At 44.2% G+C, this 26842-nt stretch overlaps 1 protein-coding gene across 1 annotated transcript in view; it reads right to left on the bottom strand.

Moving 5' to 3' along the window:
- Positions 1-22361, bottom strand: part of LOC138758454 (PDZ domain-containing protein GIPC1-like) — a 39217-nt gene extending 16856 nt beyond the window's left edge. The window contains exons 1-3 of the mRNA XM_069927385.1: positions 22001-22361; positions 11239-11424; positions 6313-6493 (exon numbers count right to left, since the gene is read on the bottom strand). Coding sequence (XP_069783486.1) covers positions 6313-6493; positions 11239-11424; positions 22001-22276 — 643 coding nt within the window. The 5' untranslated portion in view covers positions 22277-22361. The remainder of the gene's footprint in view (positions 1-6312; positions 6494-11238; positions 11425-22000) is intronic.
- Between the last annotated feature and the right edge of the window lie 4481 nt (positions 22362-26842).

Consider the following 26842-nt stretch of genomic DNA (forward strand, 5'->3'; position numbering starts at 1 on the left):
AAATGAGGACAATCGTTCAAATTTCATGTCAGGTGAATTTTTTTTTCCCCAATCTGTGAGGTCAGTTTGGCTACAAAAAAAAAAAATTCAGATAAATGAGGATTTCGAATTTGGTTCGGAAATTTTAAATTTTTTTTTGGATGAATGAGGATTTTGGAGAATCCAATTTCGGATAATCGGAGTTGTACTGTATAAACACAATGCTGGAGAAACTCAGGGGATCAAACAGTGTACTTTATAGAGTGAACATAAAGATACTTAACCAATGTTATAGCTTAATGAAGGGCTCAAGTCTGAAATGTTGATTATGTATCTATGTTTGCTCTTTAAAGTACACAGTCTGACCCCTTGAGTTTCCCCAGCATTTTGTTTTTTCTTTGTGTAATATTATATGTTCCATATTATTACACGACAATTAAGGAATCTCAAATCCCAATGATGCAGAGATGCAATGACAGGAGGAATGGAAAACAGCAAATCTTCCACAATCAAGCTGCTTCTTATATTACGTTGCCACAACCTGCAGAGGACACCATTTTGCCCACCTTCCCAGGGACAGAACCCAATGACTCTCTCGTGGATTAGTAAGATAAATGAGATCCTCCAATTCAGGCAATAGGAAATGTGCACACTGACACTTGTGTTTACAGTCCAAAGCACAGATACTCCCCAACTATTGTTTCCATCTCTCCTCAAAACACAAGCCACTGACCAAACTTTTGACTTCTGTCCTATCGTAGCTGATGAAATTTTTTTTGATAAATGGATGCATCAATGCACTTTTCATTTACAACTTGGAGCAATCCTGACTAATGAGCAGTCCAGCTTTTGTGTTAGGGCAAGAAAAAGAGCAATTGCTGTGCTTTACTCTTGTCCATGATGTAAACTGGTCAACTACATGGGTAGCCAAACAGACAAGTGGATTTCTATTTCTATCCACCTTTACCAATGTTCTAATACAGTACGTTTCCCCATATCCAAAATTCGGCAGCGATTTGACCATATGGCCATATAACAATTACAGTATAGAAACAGGCCATAATCGGCCCTTCTAATCCACACCGATTTAAGGAAAACTCTACTACTCCCACCTACCTTCTCTCTACCATAACCTTCCAACCCTCTCACATCCATGCACTTATCCAATCTCCTCTTAAATGACAAAAATGACCCTCCGGAAGGTCATTCCACTCAACCACCTCTCTGAGTGGACAAGCTTCCTCTTATGTTACTTCTCAAGTTTTGCCCCTCAACTTATGACCCCTCATTTCAATCTCTCCTACCCTCAAGGGGAAGAGTCTATTCACATCTACTCTATCTATCCCCCTAATAATTTTATATACCTCTGTCAAATCCCCTCTCAACCTTCTACATCCAATAAATAAAGACCCAGTCTACTCAATCTTTCTCCGAATTCTAGATACTGCAATCCAGGCTACATTTTAGTACATTTTCACTTGACTTGCCCACGTGGGGCTCTGACGCACTGTTAATGCCAGTTTGGTAACAACAGAGCTCAGAACCAGCCAGAAAGAGAGATGCTGAACAGCTGGAATCTCGAGCCATCAGTGAGTGACTCGAGGAGGCGGGGGGGGGGGTGGGGGGCGGTGTCAAGCACCGCATGGGAAAAACGTCCTAATTTCAGGTAACTTCCTTCCCATTTCTTCTTTACCCACCACCGTTCTTGGTTCTCCGCTGTCCCGGTGTCGTCAAGGAGAGCAGCCTCCTGGGCAGGAGTGGGACCTCGTTGGGGAGGTGTCAGGGGATCAGCGACAGCGGTGGGCAGGTGTCGGGGATCGGCGATAGCTAATCCTCCATTAACTGATACAAGTATTCTACTGATGCTATTGGGTTGCTTAAAGCCATTATTCAGTTATCCGAAAAATCCAGTTAACCAAAAAGATGGCCTGTCCTAAGCTTTTCAGATATGGAAAACATACTGTACTACAATGGAGACACTATACACATGCAACTCATTCAAAGTCAGATTTATGGTCAGAGTACATATTCTTTGGCTTGGCTTCGCGGACGAAGATTTATGGAGGGGGTAAAAAGTCCACGTCAGCTGCAGGCTCGTTTGTGGCTGACAAGTCCGATGCGGGACAGGCAGACACGATTGCAGCGGTTGCAAGGGAAAATAGGTTGGTTGGGGTTGGGTGTTGGGTTTTTCCTCCTTTGCCTTTTGTCAGTGAGGCGGGCTCTGCGGTCTTCTTCAAAGGAGGTTGCTGCCCGCCAAACTGTGAGGCGCCAAGTTGCACGGTTTGAGGCGTTATCAGCCCACTGGCGGTGGTCAATGTGGCAGGCACCAAGAGATTTCTTTAGGCAGTCCTTGTACCTTTTCTTTGGTGCACCTCTGTCACGGTGGCCAGTGGTGAGCTCGCCATATAATACATATGCAACATCACATATAATCCCAAGATACATTTTCCTGTGAGCCAGGTAGAATTTCTACTATTGTAGTGTAAACTATACTGAAGATATGTATACAAAAGATGTAAACAAAGAAAGAAATATAAATAAACTGATCGCAATACAAAGAAAAAAATCAGTAATAAATAATGGGCAAAGTAAGAGTCCTTAAAATGAGTCTCTGATTGAGTTTAAGAGAATGCTGGTGGAGAAGTAGCAACTGTTCCTAAACCTGTTGGTATGAGAACACGTCTTGGGTGGGATGGATCTTTAATGATGGCTTCTGCTCTCCAACGGCACCATTCCATATAGATTTTGTCAACGTGGGGAGGGTTTTGCCTGTGATGTCCTGGGCTGTGTCCACTACCTTTTGCAGGGTTTTCCAGCTCAGAGGCATTGGTGGCTCCATACCAGGCCGTGATGCAGTTGGTCAGCACACTCTCCACTTTGCATCTCTTGAAACTTGCCAAGGATTTCAATGCCATACCAAACCTCCTCAAACTCCGGAGGAAGTAGAGGCTCAAAGGTGGTGGCTTCACGATGACATTAGTGTGTTGGATCCAGGAAATATGCCTCCAAGATCATGAATCCCAGAAATTTAAATTTGCTCACCCTTTCCACCTCTATTCGTTTAGTGATCACTGGATTATTCACCTCTGGGTTTTCCCTTCCTAAAGTCCACAATCAGCTCTTTCTTTTTAGTGTGAGGTTGTTGTTGTACCATTCAGCCGTTTGCGATCTCTTTCCTGTATGCTGGCTCATCCCCTTCCTTTATACATCCCACTACCATGGTATCGGCAGCAAATTTGTAGATGGTGCTGGTGTCGTACCGAGCCACACAGTAAAGTGGGTGGAGCAGGGGACTAAGGACACAGCCCTGCCCTGTTCCAGTTTTTTCTTTGGCTTGGCTTCGCGAACGAAGATTTATGGAGGGGGTAAAAGTCCACGTCAGCTGCAGGCTCGTTTGTGGCTGACAAGTCCGATGCGGGACAGGCAGACACGGTGGCAGCGGTTGCAGGGGAAAATTGGTTGGTTGGGGTTGGGTGTTGGGTTTTTCCTCCTTTGCCTTTTGTCAGTGAGGTGGGCTCTGCGGTCTTCTTCAAAGGAGGTTGCTGCCCGCCAAACTGTGAGGCGCCAAGATGCACGGTTTGAGGCGTTATCAGCCCACTGGCGGTGGTCAATGTGGCAGGCACCAAGAGATTTCTTTAGGCAGTCCTTGTACCTTTTCTTTGGTGCACCTCTGTCACGGTGGCCAGTGGAGAGCTCGCCATATAACACGATCTTGGGAAGGCGATGGTCCTCCATTCTGGAGACGTGACCCATCCAGCGCAGCTGGATCTTCAGCAGCGTGGACTCGATGCTGTCGACCTCTGCCATCTCGAGTACTTCGTACTGATGGAGATTGTAGAGATGTTCTTCCCAGTGCTCACTGATTGTTGTCTTGAGGGGAGGAAATCCAGGATCCATTTACATTGGGGAGTGGAGTCCCAGGTGTTTGTTGCCAGTTTTGAGGAGATGGTGGTGTTGAATGCTGAACTGTAGTCGATAGAGATTTACAAGTTTTTATTTTTAAACAGAGAGTTAAAGGTTCATGGAATGGGCTGCCAATAGTGACGGAAGCAGATACTATCTCAAAGTTCCTTAAACACTACTATTGTAACAAGAACATGCAGGGAATGACCCATCACCCTGGTCACGATGTCTTCTCACTACAATGTACCAGCTTTGGACAGAAAGTACAGGAGTCTGAAAACCAGTATATCTAGGTTCAAAAACAGCTATGAGACTTTTGAACCTCCCCTTGCCTCAGGAACTGCTCCAAAGTACTATTGCAAGTCATTTTTATTTTTTGCCCTCAGATTACTGTGACTTTGTCTTTAAATTCAACTAGTTTGTTATTATTGTGAGATTTTTTTGTTTATTTTTTTTTAAAGTACCTGTTAAGCTGCAGCAAGGTTAAAAATTTTGCTCCTTATGTACATTGTACAATGTATGTGCAAATAAACATTATTATTATGGATTATTTGCAGGCAGAAGAGATTTAGTTTAATTTGGCACAAGGAACTGTGGGCTGATGAGTCTTTAAATCAACGTGGAAATAAGAAAAATATTGAAAGCCTGATGGTTAACCAATGATGTTATTTTCACGTACTAAATGACAGATTTTGCCCCCTCCAGCTGTACTATACCACCACCTGATGGTGAGACTGCACATTACTGGCATAAACAATATTACATAACCAAATGCGCTGGAACTTGCAAGAACCCACTTCACAGTTTGCCTTGCAAAATGAGCTTGGGATGCATTGTCAGTTGGCACCGTATATTCTAGATCAACTGATAAGCTGTCACATTCGTTTTCCACAAACTTGTGAATGTAATGGTGACTGATACTTTCTGTACCAGTGCTTTCCAAGTTCTTAATCAAATATTCCAGCTAATCTCCCAGTTAAACACTAGATCCCAAGCCATTATTTGAAAGAGTAGATATTTATCCCACAACTAACATCACAAAACCAAGTTGTAATTATAATTGCATTAAAATTTGCTGGACCTTGCTGGGCATCTTTGCTGAACCCATGACATTGATAGATACTTGGCAGTTGCTTTACAAACGCTGAAGGATAATCTTGAAAATTTCTACAAATGTACCATGGAGAGCATTGACTGGTTGCATCGTTGTCTGGGAAGGAGGTGCCAATGCACAGGACAGGAAAAGGACTCAGCCAGCGTCCTCACAGGCATTAGTCTTCACCCCATTAAGGACATCTCTGAGGCAGTGTCTCAAGCTGCTTTGATCAGCAAGGATCCTCACCACCCAGGCCGTGCCCTTTTCTCATTGCTACCATCAGGAAGGAGGCACTGGAAGATGTTACAAAAACAGCTTCTCCTCGACCATCAGGCTTCTAAACGGACATCACCTCACTGTCTTTTTCTGTAAATTCTTTTTTAAATCTTGCATTTACAAAATAGCAATTTTGCACCTGCAATTCACAACACTGTTGCTGCAAAACGATGAATTTCATGAACAACAAACCTGATTCTGATGCAGTGGAACATTTACATAAGTAAGATCTCACAGGAAAGTATCTTGATCTGATAAAGTTTGATGTGAAATGAATGAGAAGCAACAGCCAAGACAATGGAAAGAATTCCGCAGTTTTTCAATATTACATCTACAGATCTGTGTACTAATTGGTTCTGACCAAAATCTTCTGAACATCAGCATTCATTAAGCCTCACATCATGCAAACAGGGACAGTTGGCCTAGCGGTCAGCGGAACACCTTGACAGTGCCAGCAATCAGGACTGGGGTTCGATTCCTGCGCTGTAAGGAGTTGGTACATTCTCCCCATGCCTGCGTGGGTTTTCCCCAGGGGCTCCAGTTTCCTCCCACCGTTCGAAACGCAATGGGGTGTAGGTTAATTGGGTGGCACAGGCTCGTAGGCCGAAATGGCCTGTAACCGTGCTGTTTGTCTAAATTTAATTTTTTTCTTAAAAAAAACTACCTATCTTTCCCATCCCCATATTGTTATTTTTAATTTGCCTATCAGCTTTTCCACATAAATGTTGTGTTCTCTCAAATTTTCCATCTTTACAGCCACAAACTTAGGTACAGTATTGCCTTTTCCAAGCCATATGATAATGCCATTTTAATATAGTGTTGCAAGATGTTTCCCATAACCATCAAATAGAATATTTCATCCTGCAACACACAAACTCAGCAGGTCACTCAGCATCTAAAGGAAATAAAGGGTAACCAATGTTTCAGGCCTGAGCCCTTCATCAACAACATTTCATCAAGCCACTTAAGGAGATTTTGGGTTAGATGACTATATGCTCGTCTGGGAAGCGTCTGAAGAGATAGAACATTGAAATTTCACACAAGGATGACTCACTCACCAAAAGCTTTCAGGGGCTCCACGAGGCGCAAAGTGAATAATTGCCCCCTCACAAGCTCTTTTAATAGCTTGGCAACTTCGAAGTGGCGGGAACCAATGACACTCTGGCCGTTGATTGCCTCAATCAGATCCCCAACCTTGATGGCTTGCATTCGGTCAATGAGGCTGCCTTCCTTAATTCTCTGCCAATTAAAATACAGCATTTAGGAAGGCAGGGTTTGGTGTTTCTCCTGCCTCAACACTACTTAGATGCGAGATGTCTTTGCCAAGGAACATAGAAAAATGGAGAGTGTTTGAACACTTGTGACGGCAACATTGCCAACAGTAACGGGATTACTAGAGATGAGTGCAAGTACGAAGCAGTGATAAAGACCACAGGGACACAAAACAGTTCGTGTAGGACGCCACAGTTAGTACAACATGGTCAGAGCGCCAGCAATCAGGGTTCAAATCCAGCACTGTTTGCAAGGAGTTTGTACATTCTCTGTGTCTGCATGAGTTTCCATTGGGTGCTCCGGTTTCCTCCCACCATTCAAAATATACCAGGGCTGTAGGTCAATTAGGTGTAATTTGGTGGCATGGTCTTGGGGGTCAAAAAGGCCTGTTACAGCACTGTATGTCTACATTTAATAATTTAAATTTTAATAACTGATCTCTGCTAATGCCTTAACAATAATCTAAAGCAAAGATGTGCAGCTGAATTCACAGAGGAGGAAGGGCTCCAATAACATGGGTGGCACAGTTGGCGTAGCGGTCAGTGCAACACCTTTACAGCGCAAGCGATCGGGACCTGGGTTCAAACCCCACGCGGTCTGAGTTAGTGCATTCTCCCTGTGTCTGCGTAGGTTCTCTCCGAGGGTTCCAGCTTCCTCACCATTCGAAACATTGAGGATGTAGAATAATTGGATGTAAATTGGCCGGCACGGACTTGTGGACTGAAATGACCTGTTACTGCACTGTACGTCTAAGTTTAAATAACCAGGGGGGTAATTTCCCCTGGAAAGGAGCCACCGACATTGCTTAAAAACTAGTAGCTCACAAACTCTTGTGGGTTAGACCATCTTTAAAGAACAAACCTCTTCTGTGCCTCACTCTTGGAGAACAGGTTTTATTTTGCTAAAGGTTTTCAGGAAACACAAATTATGTAGAAACAGTTCAGCATGGAAAAGGGCCCTTCAGCCCATGTCTGCTGCTTAAACTCTATAGATTTTGTTCTATATTAAAGATAGTATCTTTTTTCCGATGGCAAGAATTTCACTTTATTCAGGGCCAGGGATCCCCATCCATTTTCAAGACCACTGCACTTCAACTTCCTGTACACTGACATGTCCTTTAAAAGTCCCAAGACAGACCATGAAAGGGATGGTTGTAACTATTTATACTACGATACTGGGAACCAGCTTCTTTCAGCTGCCTCCTTCGAGAAAGGGATACAGGAGTATCAGAGCCAGCACCACGAGTCTTCTTCCCACGGGCAGTGAGGAACTCCTCACTCTCACCATAGAGACGCCCATATTCATGAAATTCATTTGTATAAATGAATACTTGTCCTGCAAATGTATTGATTGTTTGTGTGTCATGTCTGGATGTATGTCTGCAGGTTTTTGCACAGAGGACTGGAAAACGCTGTTTAATCGGTTTGTACTTGTACAATCAGATGACAATAAACTAGACTTGACTACACACTTTTACGAAGGTGCACCCAGAAATTTCCTTTTGAGATTCTGGTTTGCTTCTTCCAAAAACCCAGAGTGTATTCCCCATTCTTGCTTGTTGGGTGTTACATTCTCCACAGCAAACACCTTGTCATCGGATTTTTTTAAAAGTCTTAAGCCTCTCCCAGAAATGAGCACCATTGCCATGCTGGCAAGGCTTGGAAAAATTGTCTCAGTGATTCCATAATGTTTGCCAACACAAGTGAGAGAGCTGGGCAAAGGGCAGGCAGAGAGAGCAAGCAAGAATACAAATGAAGTGGTGGAGCTTAGAACAAAGGGGCATTGAACGCGATGGTGAGGATCAACGATGGAGTCTTGCTGGGGTTATAAAAGCAGCAAGATTTGGCAAGAAAGAAAGTGCTGCTTTCACGCTGAGAGAAAGCGGCAGTGTTGATCACCGAAATGAAACAGCCTCTGCTGAGGTGTACACAACCTCCCAAACAGCTGAGGGTCAAGTAAAATTTTCAAGACCACAACCCTGAATACCGTAAAACCCCTGGTATCCGGCACCTATGCGGATTGATAGATGCCAGTTAAGTATAGATTCTGGTTGCTTGAGACTTACTCTTACAATGCCCAACTAAAGCATCAGCATTAAGAATAGCTTAAAAGGAAAAAATACTACACTGCACTTACACTGAACAAACTTCACTTGCATATAAACCGTAAAGCATTTTTATTTTCAGTCACATTTTTCGAAAATGTTTAACTAGATTCCTCCCCCTCCATGAAGCCATCCACAAGACAAATAATATTATAGATAATTAATCCCCTGTGACCCTCCCCCCCCACCACCACCACCCAAGTTTACAGATAAAGCCTCTGACTAGGGCAGGGATAAGGGGGCACTTTAAGAGTCACCCCAACAGCGAGCGGCATCAACCAGCTCTTCGACCTGGGCGATGCCATTGCTGTTTCAGACAATTTCATTCGAACAGCTGCTACGAGCAAAGCAGGCACTCCACTGACTGAATATTTGCCCCCATCCTCACCAAAGATTTATGTGTTACTTCAGAGAATATTTACAATTCTAAACTTGCATAATTCACCCATTATTTTATTCTTATTTATTTTAATTTTTTTAATTTATTTTCCTCAAATTCTTTTGCCAGTTGTTTGAATTCCGGATACCAGGGGTTTGTTGTATTCAGATATTGAACCCAATTTATTTATCCTTTCGCTGCAGACCACTCCTTACAAATAAATTATCTTTTTTTTGCAATTATCTTAAATCTATCTCCCTCCCACCACTCAGCAATAGCAGATGGGATTTATAGCTGTTGCTTGCATTGAGGGTTGGGATGGACATCTTAAGCATTTGCTTCAACTTAAGAATATATTTTATTACTGTTTGGCTGCGGGAGCTGCAGCAGCTCTTGAGGTGAATCCACGGACACTTGGGGGAACTCTCGTTTGCTGCTCTTTCTCTGAATGCAAGAGCCACTGCAGACAATTTCTGCTGATGTTGAATCAGTCTGCCTTACGGCAAATGTATGCAAATTCCATGTAATATGGCAATGTTTTTATTACATGACAATAAAGGAATCTTGAATCTTCTATCGAACAAAGCAAATGACCTTCTGCTAAATATGGAGCACTCCTTCACATAGGCATTGCTATCCCAAGTTTTATCCCAAAACCTCTCTGACCTCAGTGTTGGTTGTAAACATTTAGCTGCTGAAGTTGCAATGATACAGCCTTTGCAAAAACAACTGTACATGCTGGAAACCCACAGAACAAAGTAATTTGTCAATAAGGAGTGCCATTTACATTGTTCTCTCTAGCCCCTTTCACACTGACACCTTGTCCAAATAACTGAAGGCCAATTTACCGTTTAAGGTAGGTTATATCATCCCCAGCATCAACTGATGCCTGTGTGCCGATTAGTCATGTGAAAGGGACGTGGACTATCCAGGGACAAAGTGTTGACACGTTGATAATGTTTTCTCATGAGTACAGGAACACGAAGGAAACAAAAGATTAAAAAGGTATCAACTATATAAACTTTTAAAGGACAGTGGGAAAGTCGCAGTGGGAGCGAGAAAGCGCGATGGCGGATCTGCCCTCCCAGAATTTCGTGTGGCAGAAAAGTCCCTCCATGAGTGCTCCATGCATACAGCCCTTTCTCTACTGCACAGAGTTCTGGGAGGGCATGTCTGCCCTCGCTCTTTCCCACAGTGTTTGTAAATTGTGCACCATGCTGCTAGGACTTTCCCATGGTCCTTGTAAATTGTGCACCATGCTGCTAGGACTTTCCCACGGTCCTTGTAAATTGTGCACCATGCTGCTAGGACTTTCCCACGGTCCTTGTAAATTGTGCACCATGCTGCTAGGACTTTCCCACGGTCCTTGTAAATTGTGCACCATGCTGCTAGGACTTTCCCACGGTCCTTGTAAATTGTGCACCATACTGCTAGGACTTTCCCACGGTCCTTGTAAATTGTGCACCATGCTGCTAGGACTTTCCCACGGTCCTTGTAAATTGTGCACCATGCTGATAGGACTTTCCCATGGTCCTTATAAATTGTGCACCATGCTGCTAGGACTTTCCCACGGTCCTTGTAAATTGTGCACCATGCTGCTAGGACTTTCCCACGGTCCTTGTAAATTGTGCACCATGCTGCTAGGACTTTTCCACGGTCCTTGTAAATTGTGCACCATGCTGCTAGGACTTTCCCACGGTCCTTGTAAATTGTGCACCATGCTGCTAGGACTTTCCCACGGTCCTTGTAAATTGTGCACCATGCTGCTAGGACTTTCCTACGGTCTTTGTAAATTGTGCACCATGCTCTAGGACTTTCCCACGATCTTTTATAAATTTATAAAGGTTGATATAGATTGGCACAACAACAGGGCTGAATGGCTCGAACTGTGCTGTAATGAATTATTTTATAATTAAGCATGATTAATTTTAAGTACAAGATCATAATACATTGATCAGGATTTAGGGCAGGTCCATCATTGCTCGATGCGACACTTAGACATCACTGGTTGAGGACAGAATTCCCTATCCCCAAGAATGTTTGTGGTGAATGTGAAAGGACACAGAACTGGCTAACACTGGTCCAGTGCGAAAGGCAACAACAGCTTCCTTGACTAGTTCACTGAATGGCCAATCTACTGGTTAGCCCAGTGGGAATAGGCCTTGTGATTGCACTCGTATATAAAACTACAAAAGACAAGGCACTAGCCCCACTGCTTCACTGACTCACCTTGATGAAGGCATAGCCTGCTCCATTATCAGTGATGGTCAGTCCCAAAGCATCTTCCGATTTGTAGATCTCCACTTCTTTCTTCTGCCCTTTGATGTGGGCAAATATGAAATCCTCCAGGCCAATCTGGCCACCCAACAGTTTGTCCATGTCCACTTTGTGAGTGTTCAATGTGCAGAACATAATCTGTGGGTAGACACAGGAACACAGACAAGCTCATTTCAACAGAGTAAAATAAATGCTGAAAACTCATTGTTCGTGCAGTCCCAGGCCTCTTTTCGCCCTTCAGTTCTTTTCCCCAGAACCCCATTTCACCCAGCTTCTCCAAGCGCCATCTATTTCATTCAGCTCAAAATCCTCCTGGCAATAAAGTGTTCATCTCAGCAGCTGAAAAAAATTCTGCTAACTGCATTGAAATATATTTTTTTAAATTTAGACCTGCAGCACAGTAACAGGCCCTCTTGGCCACTCAAACATACAACCCCTGGTATGTTTTTGAACAGTGGGAGGAAACTGGAGTCGCCGGGGAAAACCCACACAGGCACAGGAAGAACATACAAATTCCTTACAGACAGCACGGGATTCAAACCCGCTGTAACAGCATGGAGACAACCACTATGCTAACCGTGCCGCCCTGAAATGGTATATTTCAACAAAGATTACTTACATTTACAGTCCCAAGTTCTGGTCTCCAACGCAACTGGAATTATCTTCCCCATAGCTACTCCCTCAAATTTTTTTCTCATTTTAAGGAGCACTTGAGCCAACTATCTTTTTATATTTGAAGAGCAAAATAAATATCTTTTGCTACTTGAAAAATACCACCCACCTCTTCATATTTTAAAAAGACTTCAAAACTGGAGCAGAGCCAATTCAGAATCAAAATTTGTCATGGACAGGTCACAAAATCCGTGTTTTGTGGTAGCATCACAGCAGAACATAGGAAGTAGGAACAGGAGTAGGCCAAAAATGGCCCATCGAGCCTTCTCCGCCATTCAATACGATCATGGCTGATCTAATTTATGACCTAACTCCACCTACCTGCCTTCTCCCCATATCCCCCAATTCCTCAGTGGATATAAACCGCATTTCAGAACAAATAAAGAATGCAAGACAAAGTGTGTCCATTGTTCATTCAGAAATCTGATGGCAGAGGGGAAGAAGCTGTCCTTGTGCTGATGGCAGCGGTGTGACAAGGGCATGGCCTGGGTGGTGGGGGTCCTTGAGGATAGAAGCGGTTCTCTTTAGACACGCCACTTCGTGTGGGTGTCCTCGATGGAGTGAAGTCTCGTGCCCATAATGTCCCAGCCTGAGTCAAAAACCCTCTGGAGTATTTTTTTCCCCCCCATCGTGATGGAACCAGCCAGAATGCTCTCCCCAGTACACCTGTAAAGTTTTGAGAGTCTTCGGTGACGTACCAAATCTCCTCAAACTTCTCACGAAGTACAGCCGCTGGCCAGCCTCCTTCATGATTGATTTGACATGGATAGATCATCAAAGATGTTGACACCCAGGGATTTGAAGTTCTTGACCCTCTCCACTGCTGACCCCTCAGTGAGGACTAGTTCATGTTCTCCTGATTTCTACAATCAGCTTCTTGCCCCTTACAATTCAGCCCCTTAAATCTCTTCCATTCTCTTCCACCGTTGATCTGTGACTCAAGACTACAAAACTAACCTTGTATCAGCTGCTATTTTTAAAACCAGGTTCCAAAAATACACGACTTCAGCAGAGAGACAGACGCATTTTTAGACTGTCCTTGAGAAAGACTCACTCCGTCTACCCCATTAGCCCCCTTAATTTCCTGCAAATTCAGCAAATCACAACCTGACCTCCCAATTTCAAGAGAATATGACCTGGTTTTGGAGCGACCTCTTCAACTTTGGGACGTCCTTGATCTGAAGTCTTCAAGATACAAAGTTTAGCATTTCATAAGCATTTTATGTTCAATACACATCCTTGAGATTTTACACCCCACCCTAGAAGTCTCTTCAAAGACCACACATTCCAAATGGTGGAAAGCTTGAAAAATTGTTTTATCCCTTTTACATCATGTGTATTATGTGCTCCCATTTTTAGTTCATTTTCCATTTTGTGGGACTGTTACTTTATGAGAGACAAATTTAACAAAACCCTGTAGGCTTTGGAGTTTGACTGCGAGTTGACAGACAGGCTGAAGACAGCATGTTCCTAAATTGAATACATCTGAAGAGAGAGGAAGGGCCCCTGGAAAACCCAGGTGCAGAGATCGCATGACCAACAGATTCAAGACAACACACAGTTTACTCAGGGGCCATTTTAAGGAAGAGGTGCTCTTGGAAGTAATATAGTATTGAAGTGACCTTGTGTGTGGTTGTAGACAATCTGATTTCCCCATGTTATAGGGGAATGAGCAGTGGCCATTTTAAGGAGATAGCACTTGGAGAAGCATCCTTTGAAGGGATACTGTGCTGAATGTGGCCACGTGTGGTGATAGACAATTTATCTGATTTCTCTGTGTTATAGGGGAATGAGAATACCACTGTGGCCAAAAAAAAGACCAGATCAAGGAGTTAAATAAAAATCATACAACGGTTGTGAATATTTGAAATAGACCCCATCTAGAGCATGGCAGTACAGAATCACTAATAGCTGGAGATTTGTTCAAACCCATCGAGTCACTTCTGAAGGGAGTTGTGTAGCTAAAAAGGAGATTTCTCTGGAAGCATCTCAACAAGGATTTCATCACACACACACACACACACACACACACACACACACACAGATAGTTTTTAGACAGATAGATTAGATAAAGTGTTCTATTGTTGGTAATTAATAATAAAAGTATTATTTTAAACATGGGACCATTTCTAATGCTGCTGTCTGGAACGTAACAACAACAGTTGCATTTACTGAAATCCATTTACACCTTTGCTTATTGAATTAATCTTATATTTGCAAGTCATACTTCCATCTACACTGTTTGCAATGCCAACTCTATGTCACTGACATTTTCAAAATAGCAAAGAATGGAGAAAAGCTGTTCCCCTAATTTAAAATGCCAATAAGATAAAAGGCATATGAGGCCCTTTTAACCAATGGAAGCATATCAAAGCATTTTGGCTGGCCTTTGATAATGCAATCTCTTCAAAACATGCAAGTGCATCATTTCTAATTACTCAAGCATCTTATTGCTTTCTTGGCAGTGGATTGAGATAATTTTCTTTGCCAGGGAGAGCAGACTCACACAATAAGTAGTACAGTACTCTAGATCAGATGACAGGACATAGAAACATCAAAAACTTACAGCACAATACAGGCCCTTTGGCCCACAAAGTTGTGCCGAACATGTCCCTACCTTAAAGATTACCTGGCTTACCCGTAGCCTTCTAATTTTCTAAACTCCCATCCAAAAGTCTCTTAAAGAACCCTAATGTATCCACCTCCACTACCGTTGCCAGCAGTCCATTCCATGCTCCCACCACTCCCTGCATATCAAACGTCTCCTCTGTACCTACTTCGCAGCACCTTAAACCTGTGTCCTCTTGTGGCCATTGTTTCAGCCCTGGGAAAAAGCCTCTATTTACACGATCGTCATCTTAAACACCTCCATCAGGTCGCCTCTTATCCAAGGAGAAAGGCCGACATGTTTAGATTCAGGAGAAGAGAAATTGAGCCAAGAACAAAGGTAGTAAAAACACAAAATGCCAGAGAAGCTCCGCAGGCCGCAGTGTCCTTTATTTAGCAAAGGCTTTGGGCTTGAACCCTTCATCAAGGCATGAGAGAATGCCAGCAGGCATCCGAACAAAAAGATGGAGGAGGTGGCAAAGGCAGGAGATGATAGGTGGAGACAGCAGCAATGAGGGGGAGGAGGGATGGACGGGTGGGTAAGGGAGAACTGGAAAGACAGGAGAAATAAAAGGCGAGCAAGTTTAACAAGGTCACCTATAAAGAAATCCAACTAAACATGGCATGGCAACAATGTTAACTTAGCAGTTTGGAACAATGAAACATTTCATTGCATTCACAATACTTGCAAGCATTGCAAAGCCTCTGTGAGAGTGCTCTGGGATTGCTGTGTATTTGATGGTGGGAGGCGTGCGGACAGCAAGGGTGGGAGGTGGAATGGATAGTGGAGTCAAGAGACGTTATTGTAATCTTAACATTTGAGCTGAATTTTTTTTGGAATGGTGCCAGAATGCACCTCGTTACACAAAGGATTGTCGAAATCTGCAAACATGAATCAACGTCATCAATACACAAAAATGCATGCTGGAGAAACACAGCATCAGAGCACCTGCTCTCTTGTGCATTGTAACCTGCTGAGTTTCTCCAGCACTTATGGGTGTTGTACTGCATTTACAGCATCTGAAGACTTTCCTGCTTAAACCTTTTTTTTTTTAATTTAAATTTAGACGTACAGCAGGGTAACAGGCTCTTCCGGCCAACACGTCCATACCACCTAATTACATCCACTACAACTCCCGGAACATTTTTGAACAGCAGGTGGAAACCAGAGCACCCAGATGAAACCCACTCAGACATGGGGAGAAAATACAAACTCCTTAGAGACAGTGTGGGGATAAAACCTGGGTCGCCGGTCCTGAAACAGTGTTGAGCTAAACGCTGGGAATGGACTAAAAATGTCAGTGAAGATCCAATTAGCATTAGGTAACTAATGGAATTTATGATGCACAAGTCACTGGATGACAGAACAGGACTGCAGTTACAGATTTGAAGGGGGATTTTACTATTAAATCTGGAGATAAGTTTGTTTTTCCAGAGACCGCTGCTATGGGTAGAACAAAAGAGATCTGGGAATTCAGAACCTTGTTCCCTGAAAGTGGCATTACAGGTGGACAGGATTGTAAAGAAAGCTTTTGGCATCTTGCTTTTATAAATCAAAGTGTTGAGTATAGGAGTTGGGACATTATTTTGAAGTTTTTTAAGACATTGGTGAGGCTAAATTTGGAATATCGTGTGGAGTTCTGGTCATCTAACTACAGGAAGGATATTAATAAGATTGAAAGAGTGCAGAGCAGTTTTACTAAGATGTTGCCAGGTCTTCAGGTGTTGAGTTACAGGGAAAGATTAAACAGATTAGGACTTTATTCCTTGAAGCAAAGAAGAAGGAGGGGAGATTTGATAGAGGTTTACAAGATTATGAGCGGTATAGACAGAGTAGATGCGAGGAGGCTCTTTCCACTTAGATTGGGGGAGATAAATAATAAGAGGTCATAATTTTAAGCTGAAAGGGGAACATTAGGGGAAAGTTCTTCACACAGGGAGCGGTGGGAGTATGGAGCGAGCTGCCATCTGATGTGATGAATGCTGATTCGATCCTGGGTTTTGAAAGTAGATTGGATAGATACGCGGATGGGAGAGGTCTGGAGGGTTATGGATGGGAGCAGGTTCAGTGGGACTAGTGGAAAAGTGGTCACCATAGACTAGAAGGGCCAAATGGCCTATTTTCTGTGCTGTAGCACTCTATGGTTCTGAGTGGTCTGATCTACACTATGCTTTGAGAATCCAAATTAAAACAGCTCAAAATATTTGATATTGCTCCTTTAAACTGAAGAAAACTGAACACAAAGCAGCAGAGGAGCAATCTTTTTGGGCTGTTCCATGGAAGGTAAGTTCCATGTTTCCTCTCCGTGTTACAGCCGGCCTCCATGTGGAGGCCTGGAATGACTGCTGATTGGGGGAGGTCTCGTCACAAACTGCATCTCCTGTAATGCACCAATGTCCATGGGACAAGTCACCCGAGAAACTTGCACTCTCCGCAGAGAGAAAAAAAATCACAAAGATCAACAAACAATAAAATAAAATTTGTCAGAGCTTGATCCACTTTATCCAGGTGATCTTTCCAAGATTATTTTTATTTCCACCTTTATTTGGCCAGAAGCAAACGAATGCTGTCCAACCTGCTGGGTTCCTCCAGCAATTTAATTTGGAGATGTAGCACCAGCCCTTCTGCCTACAAATCTGTGCAGCCCAAATCCTATGAATCCCGTAGGTTTTAAGGGTGGGAGGAAACCGGAACTCCTGGAAGAAACCCACACAGACAGCGGGAGATCGTTCAAACTCCTTACAGGCAGTGCCAGATTCAAACCGGGTCACTGGTGGTGCAAGAGTCATATGCCTCTATGTTCACACAGATGTAAGCATGCCTGTCTGAAGAAGCAATTGCTGCATTTCAAAAGTAATTAGAGGTGTCATGGTAAATTGGCCCCGCTAAACAATTCTCTTGGATGAATGAATGAATGACACTGAAAGAAAATGACTATGTCCTATTGATCCAGCCATCCAGGTTCAATTCGAACCTCTGGAGCTGTGTGGAGTTTGCACCTTATTGTTACCCCATGTGGGTTCCCCTATGTCCCATTCCTCCCACATCCCAGACGTGCAGATTTAGTTATTAATTGCCCACTGTAAACTGCCCTTTGTGCATAATGGGGGGAGGGAGCAAATTAATGGGGAAAATGTGAAAATTAGTATGGCAGTACGACAGTATTAGTATGGTTGATCCTGGTGCTCCCTGAAGGCAATTTACAGTGTCAGAAATCGGGAGTGGACCAGGGTTCAAATCCCATGGTGTCTGTAAGGAGCCTGTATGTTCTCCCCGTGGTTTTTATCCAGGGGCTCTGGTTTCTTCCAATCATTCAAAACATACTGGGGGTGTAGGTTAATAGGGTGCAAATTGGGCGGTACAGACTCAAGGGCCGAAATGGCCTGTTACCGTGCTGGATGTCCAAATTTAAATTGTTTTAAAATTCAACTAAAATGTGATGAGCATAGAATTTGTGCAGATGGGTGCTTGATGATCAGTGCAGAATTCAATGAACTTAAGGACCTTATTCCATGCTGTATGACTAAAACATCGACTCCAACAAGGACAAAGTAATCCACTGCCCTTAAGAAACACCTCCAACGTGAGAATAATGCACCAGCTACAAGATACCTCACACACTCGCAGCCTAATTGCCACTGCTACGATGGACATTGGGAGCAAGAGCACTGGAAAACCACCACCCTCCAGGACCGGCATGCGGAGCGTGAAATGGAAGACCACCCCCACCATGTTCTCTTCCCCAGCCTGTCTTACTCGCAAAACATGGCCATTCCCAATGTCACTGGGGTCAACAAGGTGGAATCCCCTCAGAATTGTACCACAAGATCACACAAAGTTTGCAGTTCATCATATGTGGAGATAACAATTTGTATCATTTCAAAGAAAATCACTCAATCAGCTCACCCAGAACATTCTAGGGCCAAGGTTACAAGACACATAGGAAGGTGTACAAGACGACTCCCTGAATTTCCACCCAAGATGTAGGTTTTGAATACTAACCCAAGTTTTAATGCCCCAACGGACCTTTACCAACTATCCCACTGACTTGTGGATTAACGCTGCCGCAATATTTTTAAAGTAAAAGGTTTAAATTTTATTAGCACATGTTAAAATGAACCACCTTTAACAGGCCGTCTAAAGGCTGTACAGAGCCGACAGCAGTCTGATTAGGCAGATGGACCCTGCGGGGGTGGGATGAGACTTTGTAGTTAAGTTTCAGCTCTTATACTTGTCATACAAGAGGACGCCTGGTTTTTAAGATTCAAGTACCATCTTCTATGCCGTTATACATGACATGCTACATCTTAGACCAACAGCCACTGAAGCCAGGAGTTCAAACCAGACCACTGTGGTGTTGCTGATCACAAACTCTGTGACAATTCATTGCTGTTTCCGCATGTCAGAACATCTCTCCCTGGAGAGTTGAATCTCCTCAGCTGCATTATTGAAAAGCTACCCTGTGCTGAACACCAGAGTTACACATCACCCGTGGTTCTCTGAATAGAAATACTGCATTCTCTCGATTTGCAAACAGGAAGAGACTCATAAAAACAGTGAATAGTCCACAGAAGATAAACCATGGAAGGCCCTGTGGAGAGATGAAGTTTCAAACTGGCCCAGAGTCATTGAACAGGCATAAATTTCCTCAAAGGAAAATTGAAAAACTGTGTAATCAACAATACTCTGCTATGACACTCCAAGACTTCTGCATTTGTAGTTCTGGTCTCTTGCTTGCTATAAATTTAACCATGCTTAGTTAATGATGCTTGTAGATCCTTGGCATTAAATTCTGGAATTCTCTCCCTCTCTTTAAAACATTCTATCCATTCCAACCAATTGGTTATCTCCTGATCAATATAGCCTTAAATTCTATCAATTAATTTCCCTTCAACCACTTGCACGTACACCTGTTCTGATTTTAATCATTTTCAACTCTTTGCAAGGTTTAGATTGGGACCAGGTGCCCAAATAGGTGACAAACTTGATGTGGAATCAACTGGACGTGGCAGCGTTGGTGCAGTTGTTGATCCTGGTGCTCCCTGAAGGCAAGCAAGTCTGGAGGCTTGCTCCCTCATTCGCGCCAAGAGATCAACACCTCTCAGTAACACCTGCGGCACTGACAACTCGCAGCTCTTCCAGGCTTCAACATCGAGCTGGAAACTCAGGGTGGAAATGCTCGCCAGGATGAAAAACCATCGTTTATACTCGTGAATCCCAGAGGGTTCCTCCATCTTTTCTTTTGTGCATTTAGAAAGCACCATGCAAAGTTCTGTCAGCACGTCAGGCTGAATGGCCCCCTTTAACATCATTGCCCTAACTGGCTGGTTTGAGTTCCATACTGACTCAACATGGACAAAAGGGCAACCATTCCGATCTCACTGCCTCTGGACAAAACGGCACAGTTAGCATTGCAGATAGTGCCACACTGTTGCGGCAGCAATTGGGACCAGGGTTCGAATCCCACACTGTCTGTAAGGCGTTGGTGCGTTCTCCCCATGTCTGCAAGGGCTTCCTCTGGGTGCTCCGGTTTTCTCCCACTGTTCAAAACATGCCGGGGGGTTATAGGTTACCACATTAATTGGGTGGCACAGGCTAGTGGGCCTGTTACCATGCTGTATGTCTATATTTTAAAAACATGGTCAGGAGAATGCAGTTGCCAAGAGACTGTCATCCCTCCTACAACAGCAAATCTCAGATTCAAAGTAGTAGCTTTGGGGATGAAGGAAGAGAAATTATTTCCAGAGGGCTGCAAGTCTTTCATTTTCTATGTTCAGAGGCTGAACGATAGATGTTTGGACAGAGATCACAAATCTGCCCATGCCCAAGATATTTCACAATGGCCTCAACCACAGAGCCCATCAAGATGTCCCAAGCCTCATCACTGAAGGCATATCTCATTTACTAAAGCCCTCTCCTGATAATATCAAGGGCAAGATCTAGAAATCTTTGGACACTGGAAAGTGGAAACTGTTCTGTGATCCAATGGGCTATTATAGTCATCGATGCCTTCCCCAATGAAAAGCTGTATAATACTTTGCTATGACACTCCAAGACTTCTGCATTTGTAATTCTGGTCTCTTGTTTGCTATAAATTTCACCATGCTTAGTTAATGATGCTTGTAAATCCTTGGCATTAAATGGCAATATGTTAGAACCCCAAGATACCCAAGCCTATCCTCATTATTACTGCTTCTTTCTTACCATAGAGAATACCTGCTTTGATCTTCCACCACAACAATCTGTATACTTTACTGAGGTTTCACAAGAAACATTCCCTTCTGAAAACAGAACAGCTACAATTCACACATTGTCAGGCAGCAGTGCAAGCAAATAATCCCCCTTATCCTAATATTCTTATTTAGAGAACAGAATGGCCATTCTGCCCCAACAAGCAAATGCTGCAATATGCATCAGCTATAGCATTACCAATTTGGCAGAGCAGATACCCCACATACTCAATATACACTTCAACAAAACATCTTCACCAGTCTTGTCCATGTAACCTCATGTATCAGAATCCTGCCACCCATCTATCTCGTGAATACCCAACTCACTGCTCTGCCTTTTCCACAGAAATTTTCTTCCAGGATCCAGCCAACTAACCAATGATTGGTCCCTCGTGCTATTCCCCGCGATACTCTTGATCGATCATACATGCTCTCTCTTTCTTTGGCTTGGCTTCGCGGACGAAGATTTATGGAGCGCTTCCAACCAGCGCTCCCGGGCCGAGGCCTCCGCCTTGTCCTGAGGTCCACGTCAGCTGCAGGCTCGTTTGTGGCTGACAAGTCCAATGCGGGACAGGCAGACACGGTTGCAGGGGAAAATTGGTTGGTTGGGTGTTGGGTTTTTCCTCCTTTGCCTACACCAACCCCCCCCCCCCCCAACACACAATGCCACAAGAGAGTGGTAGGCTCTCTTCCCCATACGTTCCCCACACTGGAGGGATCTTGCTCCCTCTGCCCCAGCCACCTGAAGATGCTACCACTCACCTCCACCACACCAAAGTGCTCCCTTTCTATCTTCTTCCCACTCTACCCCTTTCCCCTGCTTCTGCCTTCCTGGTCCCTGAAGGGTTCCCCTCCACACATTCATCGTTACTCCATTTCCGCCGTCCCTCCCTCCAGCATTCATTCTCCAATTACTTTCCACCCACAGGCACTCACCGAGCCTTACCTTCACACCCTCTGGCACTGCTCCTCTTCCCACCCCATCCTCGGTTACTCTGCCCTCTATAACCCCAGGACATCCCTCCCACCCAGACATATCCTCTACTGCCCCCCACCCTGCTTGCCCCTCCACTACCCCCACCCTCAGCCACTCCCACTTCTGCCACCCCCACCCTCAGGGACCACCCACCTCAGGTGCCCCGCCCCCACATCCAGGGGGCGCCCCCGCCACCCCCAGGCGCTCCCTCCTCCACCCGGGACCTACCTCGGACGGGTGCAGTCCGAACGCCTCCCCGAGCTTGGCGTACAGCTCCCGGACGTTGCAGAAGCCCTCGACCCGGCCCGTGGGGCTGCCGTGCGCCAGCTGCGTGTGGAAGGCGAGGCGCGGCCGCAGGGGCAGTGGGCCCGACCCCGACCCCCCGGCCGTCGCCGTCGCCGCCACCCGCGGCCGCTCCGCTTCCAACCAGCGCTCTCGGGCCGAGGCCTCCGCCTCGTCCTGATCCACCAAGGGGGCAGCCTTCTTCCAGCGGCCTAGCGGCATCGCTCCGGCCCGCCGCAGCACCACCGCCGGCTCCGATCCGCGGGGGAGGGCACCATAGCCATGAGGAGCATGCGAAGTCCCCCCCCCCCAACCAACCAACCAATCACAACGGCAGCGAGAGGAGGTTCATTAATAATTAACAGCCGGGTCAGCCAATTGTATTGTATATGCTCTGAACCAATCAAAATCTGTCAAGATGTTCTAATGCATATTAATATAGAATTGACCAATGAAAGAATGAGATGCAAACTATCTGAATATGTAATTTTTTGAATGAACCTTGACTTCTGGATCTGGTGATTGTTAATTCAACTTTCCTTCTACAAATCACAGTCTAGGCTGAATGCCCTAAGAGGTGACAAGTTTCATCTTGTCCCAGAGCACTCTTAAAGAAGTTTAAATTCAAGTTTATTGTCATCCGATTGCACGAGTTCTTTGGCTTGGCTTCGCGGACGAAGATTTATGGAGGGGGTAAATGTCCACGTCTGCTGCAGGCTCGTTTGTGGCTGACAAGTCCGATGCGGGACAGGCAGACACGATTGCAGGGGTTGCAAGGGAAAATTGGTTGGTTGGGGTTGGGTGTTGGGTTTTTCCTCCTTTGCCTTTTGTCAGTGAGGTGGGCTCACTGACAACCCAACAAGACAACGTTCGGTGCAAAACACGCAGACACACAACCAGATATAACACATAGAGACAAACGATACATATGCAGGACAAGTATCCATGAATACAAATATTGTTTTGTGAATATGAGAGTCTCGGATGGTCAGTGTGAGCAGTTCCTTTGGTCGTTCAGGGTTCTCACTGCCCGTGGGAAGAAGCTGTTCCTCAGCCTGGTGGTTCTGGCTCTGATCCTCCTGGATCTTTTCCCCGATGGGAGCAGCTGAAAGCTGTCTGGAAGAGGGGCTGGCGTAATTTCTGCCTTGCAGCAGGGAAAAAGAAATTTCATGTAATACGACACTGTTTTACAATGATAATAAATTGAATCTTGAATGATTTTGCATCCCTTTTACTGACAACAATCCCGGTAGATCACGTTGAGGGGGAGATTCTAGTGATTCTCTCTGCCACTCTTATGGTCCCGATCCAATGCTCCGAAGCAACCCTACCATATTTGTGATGCAGCTGGCTAGGAGGGTCTGAATAGAGCTCCTCCAGCAAGTTGACAGGATGATGGGCAGTAGTCTTGCCCGCTTCGGTCTTAGGAGATGCAGTCGCGGCTGCGCTCTCCTGACAAGTGAAGAGATGTTGAGTGTCCACGACAGGTCACTTGGTGCTGTCCACTCTTTCCACTACCCAGTTATTGAAGTGTGGTGGAGGGTGGTGATTCCTGGTCCTCCTGAAGTCCACAAAGAGCAGAGAATGTCCCTCTGGAGTTCTGGAAATAATAATTATCCACCCAATCTCACGAAGAAACAACTTATCTGTCGGTGGTCAGAATATTATTTTGGATCATGCTGTCGTCATTATACTTTTCTACTTGGCAGCACCTCAAGAAATATTTTGAGTCAGGGCCATCCTGAATGGAAAGTAAAAGCTGTCATAAAAATGAAGATCTTCCTCATCAATATATTAGATCCTCAAAATGTGGCCCATCTTGAATGTTGCTCCTTTCTTTAACATGGAACATTACAGAACAGTACAGGCCTTTCAGCCCACAATGTTGTGCCAACCTATGGAAACATACTCCACAACAATCTAATCCTTCCCCACCTCACACCTCTATTCTTACACCCAAGAGGCTTTCAAATGTCCTCCATTACCACCCTTGGTAATGCACTCCCAGGCCCCCACTGCTCTGTCATCCTGCCCCATCATCCCTTTGTCAATTAATTTCTCCTGCCCTCCATCATTTTTATTATTGCTTTTTCTTTTCTTTAAAACTCATTAACTGGATTCAGCTTTCAGATTTATTGTCAAGAGTACATACATGACATCACATACAACCCTGAGATTCTTTCTCCTGTGGCCGAGGCAGAATTACCACTTATTGATAGTGCAAAAAATAAACTGTACATAGTGTCACACATGTAAACAAATATAAACAGATAATGAATGTAAGCAGACTGACTGTGAAATAGAGAGAAAAAAAACCAATGAAGTGCAAGAATCCTTAAATGAGACCCTGATTGAGTCTGATGGTGGAAGTAGTGGCAGCTGTTCCTGAACCTGGTGGTGCGAGTCTTGTAGCCCCTACACCTCTTCCCTGATGGCAGCAGCGAGAACAGAGCGTGTGCTGGGTGGTGTGGGTCCTTGATGATCGCTGCTGCCCTCCGATGGCAGTGATTGTAGATGTTTTCAATGGTGGGGAGGATTTTATTCGAGATGTCCTGGGCTGCGTCCACTCCCTTTTGGAGGGCTTTACACCCTCTTTCAGCTCTTACTAAATGACAGACAGCACTTGCTCTGCTCCAGAACGTTCTGCTCCACATTTCTAGAATGTTCTGCTTTTTATTGGCCGAATGTGTTGTGGAAATAATAATTATCCAGAAAATATCACCAAGCAACACATTATCTGGCCAGTGGCCAGAATATTTTTTTTTGATTCAGGCTGTTGTCAATATGCATTTCTATTTGGCAGCACCTCAAGAAATATTTTGAACATCTTGAAGTTGTGAAGAGAGTTCTAGAAACAAAACTTGCCATCTTGCAATTAAAATTGTCATTATCAGAGTGAAAACTTTTATACAGTTGCCAGGGAGGTGTGTTGTATCTAATGAAAACTACACACCCAACAACCAGTGATTCAGTCCAATTTCCCACCCTGCGGATTTTGTAACCTTTAACCAGAAACCTGTTTTTTGGGGGAATCTCATTCTTCAACCTTCTTTATGCTTGCTCAGCAATGTATAATTTACATTCTGATGAAAGATCATCACCTTTTGAATTCATTTGCAGTCTGTTCGCATGGTTGGCTAGATCAGTTCTTGATGCCTATCTCTACTTACCCTGCAACAGCAAGAACTACTGAGGTGTTTTTGAGGGGTTAAAGGTTAAAGCAACACTATATACTCAGGTAAAAGTCAAATTTTCTAGACTTTTTAATGTTAAATTTATAGGGTCAGCTATTAGAGGGGCTGAAATTCACACTAGAATCCAAAATACCCTATCAGTTGCAGAATTCCAAATGATCTCTAATCGAATTAAGACCAAATACACATTGAATTAAAGTGCCAGTAATAATATAGTCTGCGCATCAGAGCACACGTCCTACCATGGGGTGGTCGGGACTGCGGTAAGTATCTGTGTCAGCGGGGTGTTCCAATCGGCAGGCAGCCAGGGCTGAGGCCACATTATACGCATAGGGAACTCTGGCCCACGAGCGGCTGGGGCTGAAGCGCGAGTTTGTGACCAAGGGATTGGGAGTTCCAGTCTGCGGGCGCAAAGGGCCAAGGTGAGAGACTAGGGTCAATGCTTATTCAGCATATGGGAAATCCAGAATGTTTTGGGCCCAAAAAATAGGGGCTCAACTTTTATGTGAAATCAACTTTTACACGAGTCGATATGGTAAGCAGACAGGCACCTGAGTTAAAAGGCATACCTTGAAGAAGGCCAAGTTCCTCCGGCTTTTTTGGGTTTTTAAACTCGATGAAATGAGCAGAACCAATTACTTTCTCTAAAGAACATTAATGAATGAGATAATATTTTACAAATCGTGGTCACCATTTGTGAGATGAAATTTTTATTTGAAATTCCCCAACTGCTGTCTTGACCAATTTTCCAGAACCCACTGCATTTTTCACATCTTCTCTGCAACCACCTCGTCTGAGACTTTGTAGTATAGTATACACTGGCAACTATTTCTCAAAAGCACCTTAAAAATAAATAGCATTGTTCCTGTATCATGCATGTGAATCTGAAGTGCTCGATCAGCAATGGTTACTCTCAATGTTACTGCTGTACGACTCTCAGAACCAAAATCTCCAATGGTCCCCAATAGTCATTATGAAATTATTCATGCATGGAGAGATCTTTTCATCTTTAAAATCACATTTCCTTGCCTTCAGATGATGCCTCAAAGCACTCTTAGCCAATTAAATACCTTTGTGTGAAATCAGAAAATACTCAGGGTTGGCCACAGGTGCAAAGCAAAAGTGAAGGGTAAGCGGGATGTGGGAACAAGAGGTCTGTGATTGGGGGAAAGGCAGGAGAGGTAAAATGAACATTCCCACAGTTAAGTGATGGACACCAACAGCATTGATGCATTCAGAGGGAAGCAACAAAAAGCCATGAGACAATAACAAATACTGAGTGAGTGACACAAAGAGAATAGTAAGGCAGACAAGCAAAGGATTCATCAGAGGTAGATTGCAACCAGGATCATAAAGGACAAAATTGGAGGGGGTTCAGAGGAAGACCACACAGTTGACTCCAGGAATGAAAGGAGTATCTCATGAGGAACATTTGACGTCTCTTTGCCTGTACTCATCTGAATTTAAGAGAATGAGGGAGAGTCTCTGCGAAACATTTCAGATGTTGAAAGGCGTGGACAGACTGGATTTAGAAAGGCTGTTTCACATTGGGAGTCTTGGACACGAGGGCACAACTTCAGGTTTGAAGAGTGCC

The sequence above is a fragment of the Narcine bancroftii genome, chromosome 3 (assembly GCF_036971445.1).
Source record: "Narcine bancroftii isolate sNarBan1 chromosome 3, sNarBan1.hap1, whole genome shotgun sequence".
NCBI classification, from domain to species: domain Eukaryota; kingdom Metazoa; phylum Chordata; class Chondrichthyes; order Torpediniformes; family Narcinidae; genus Narcine; species Narcine bancroftii.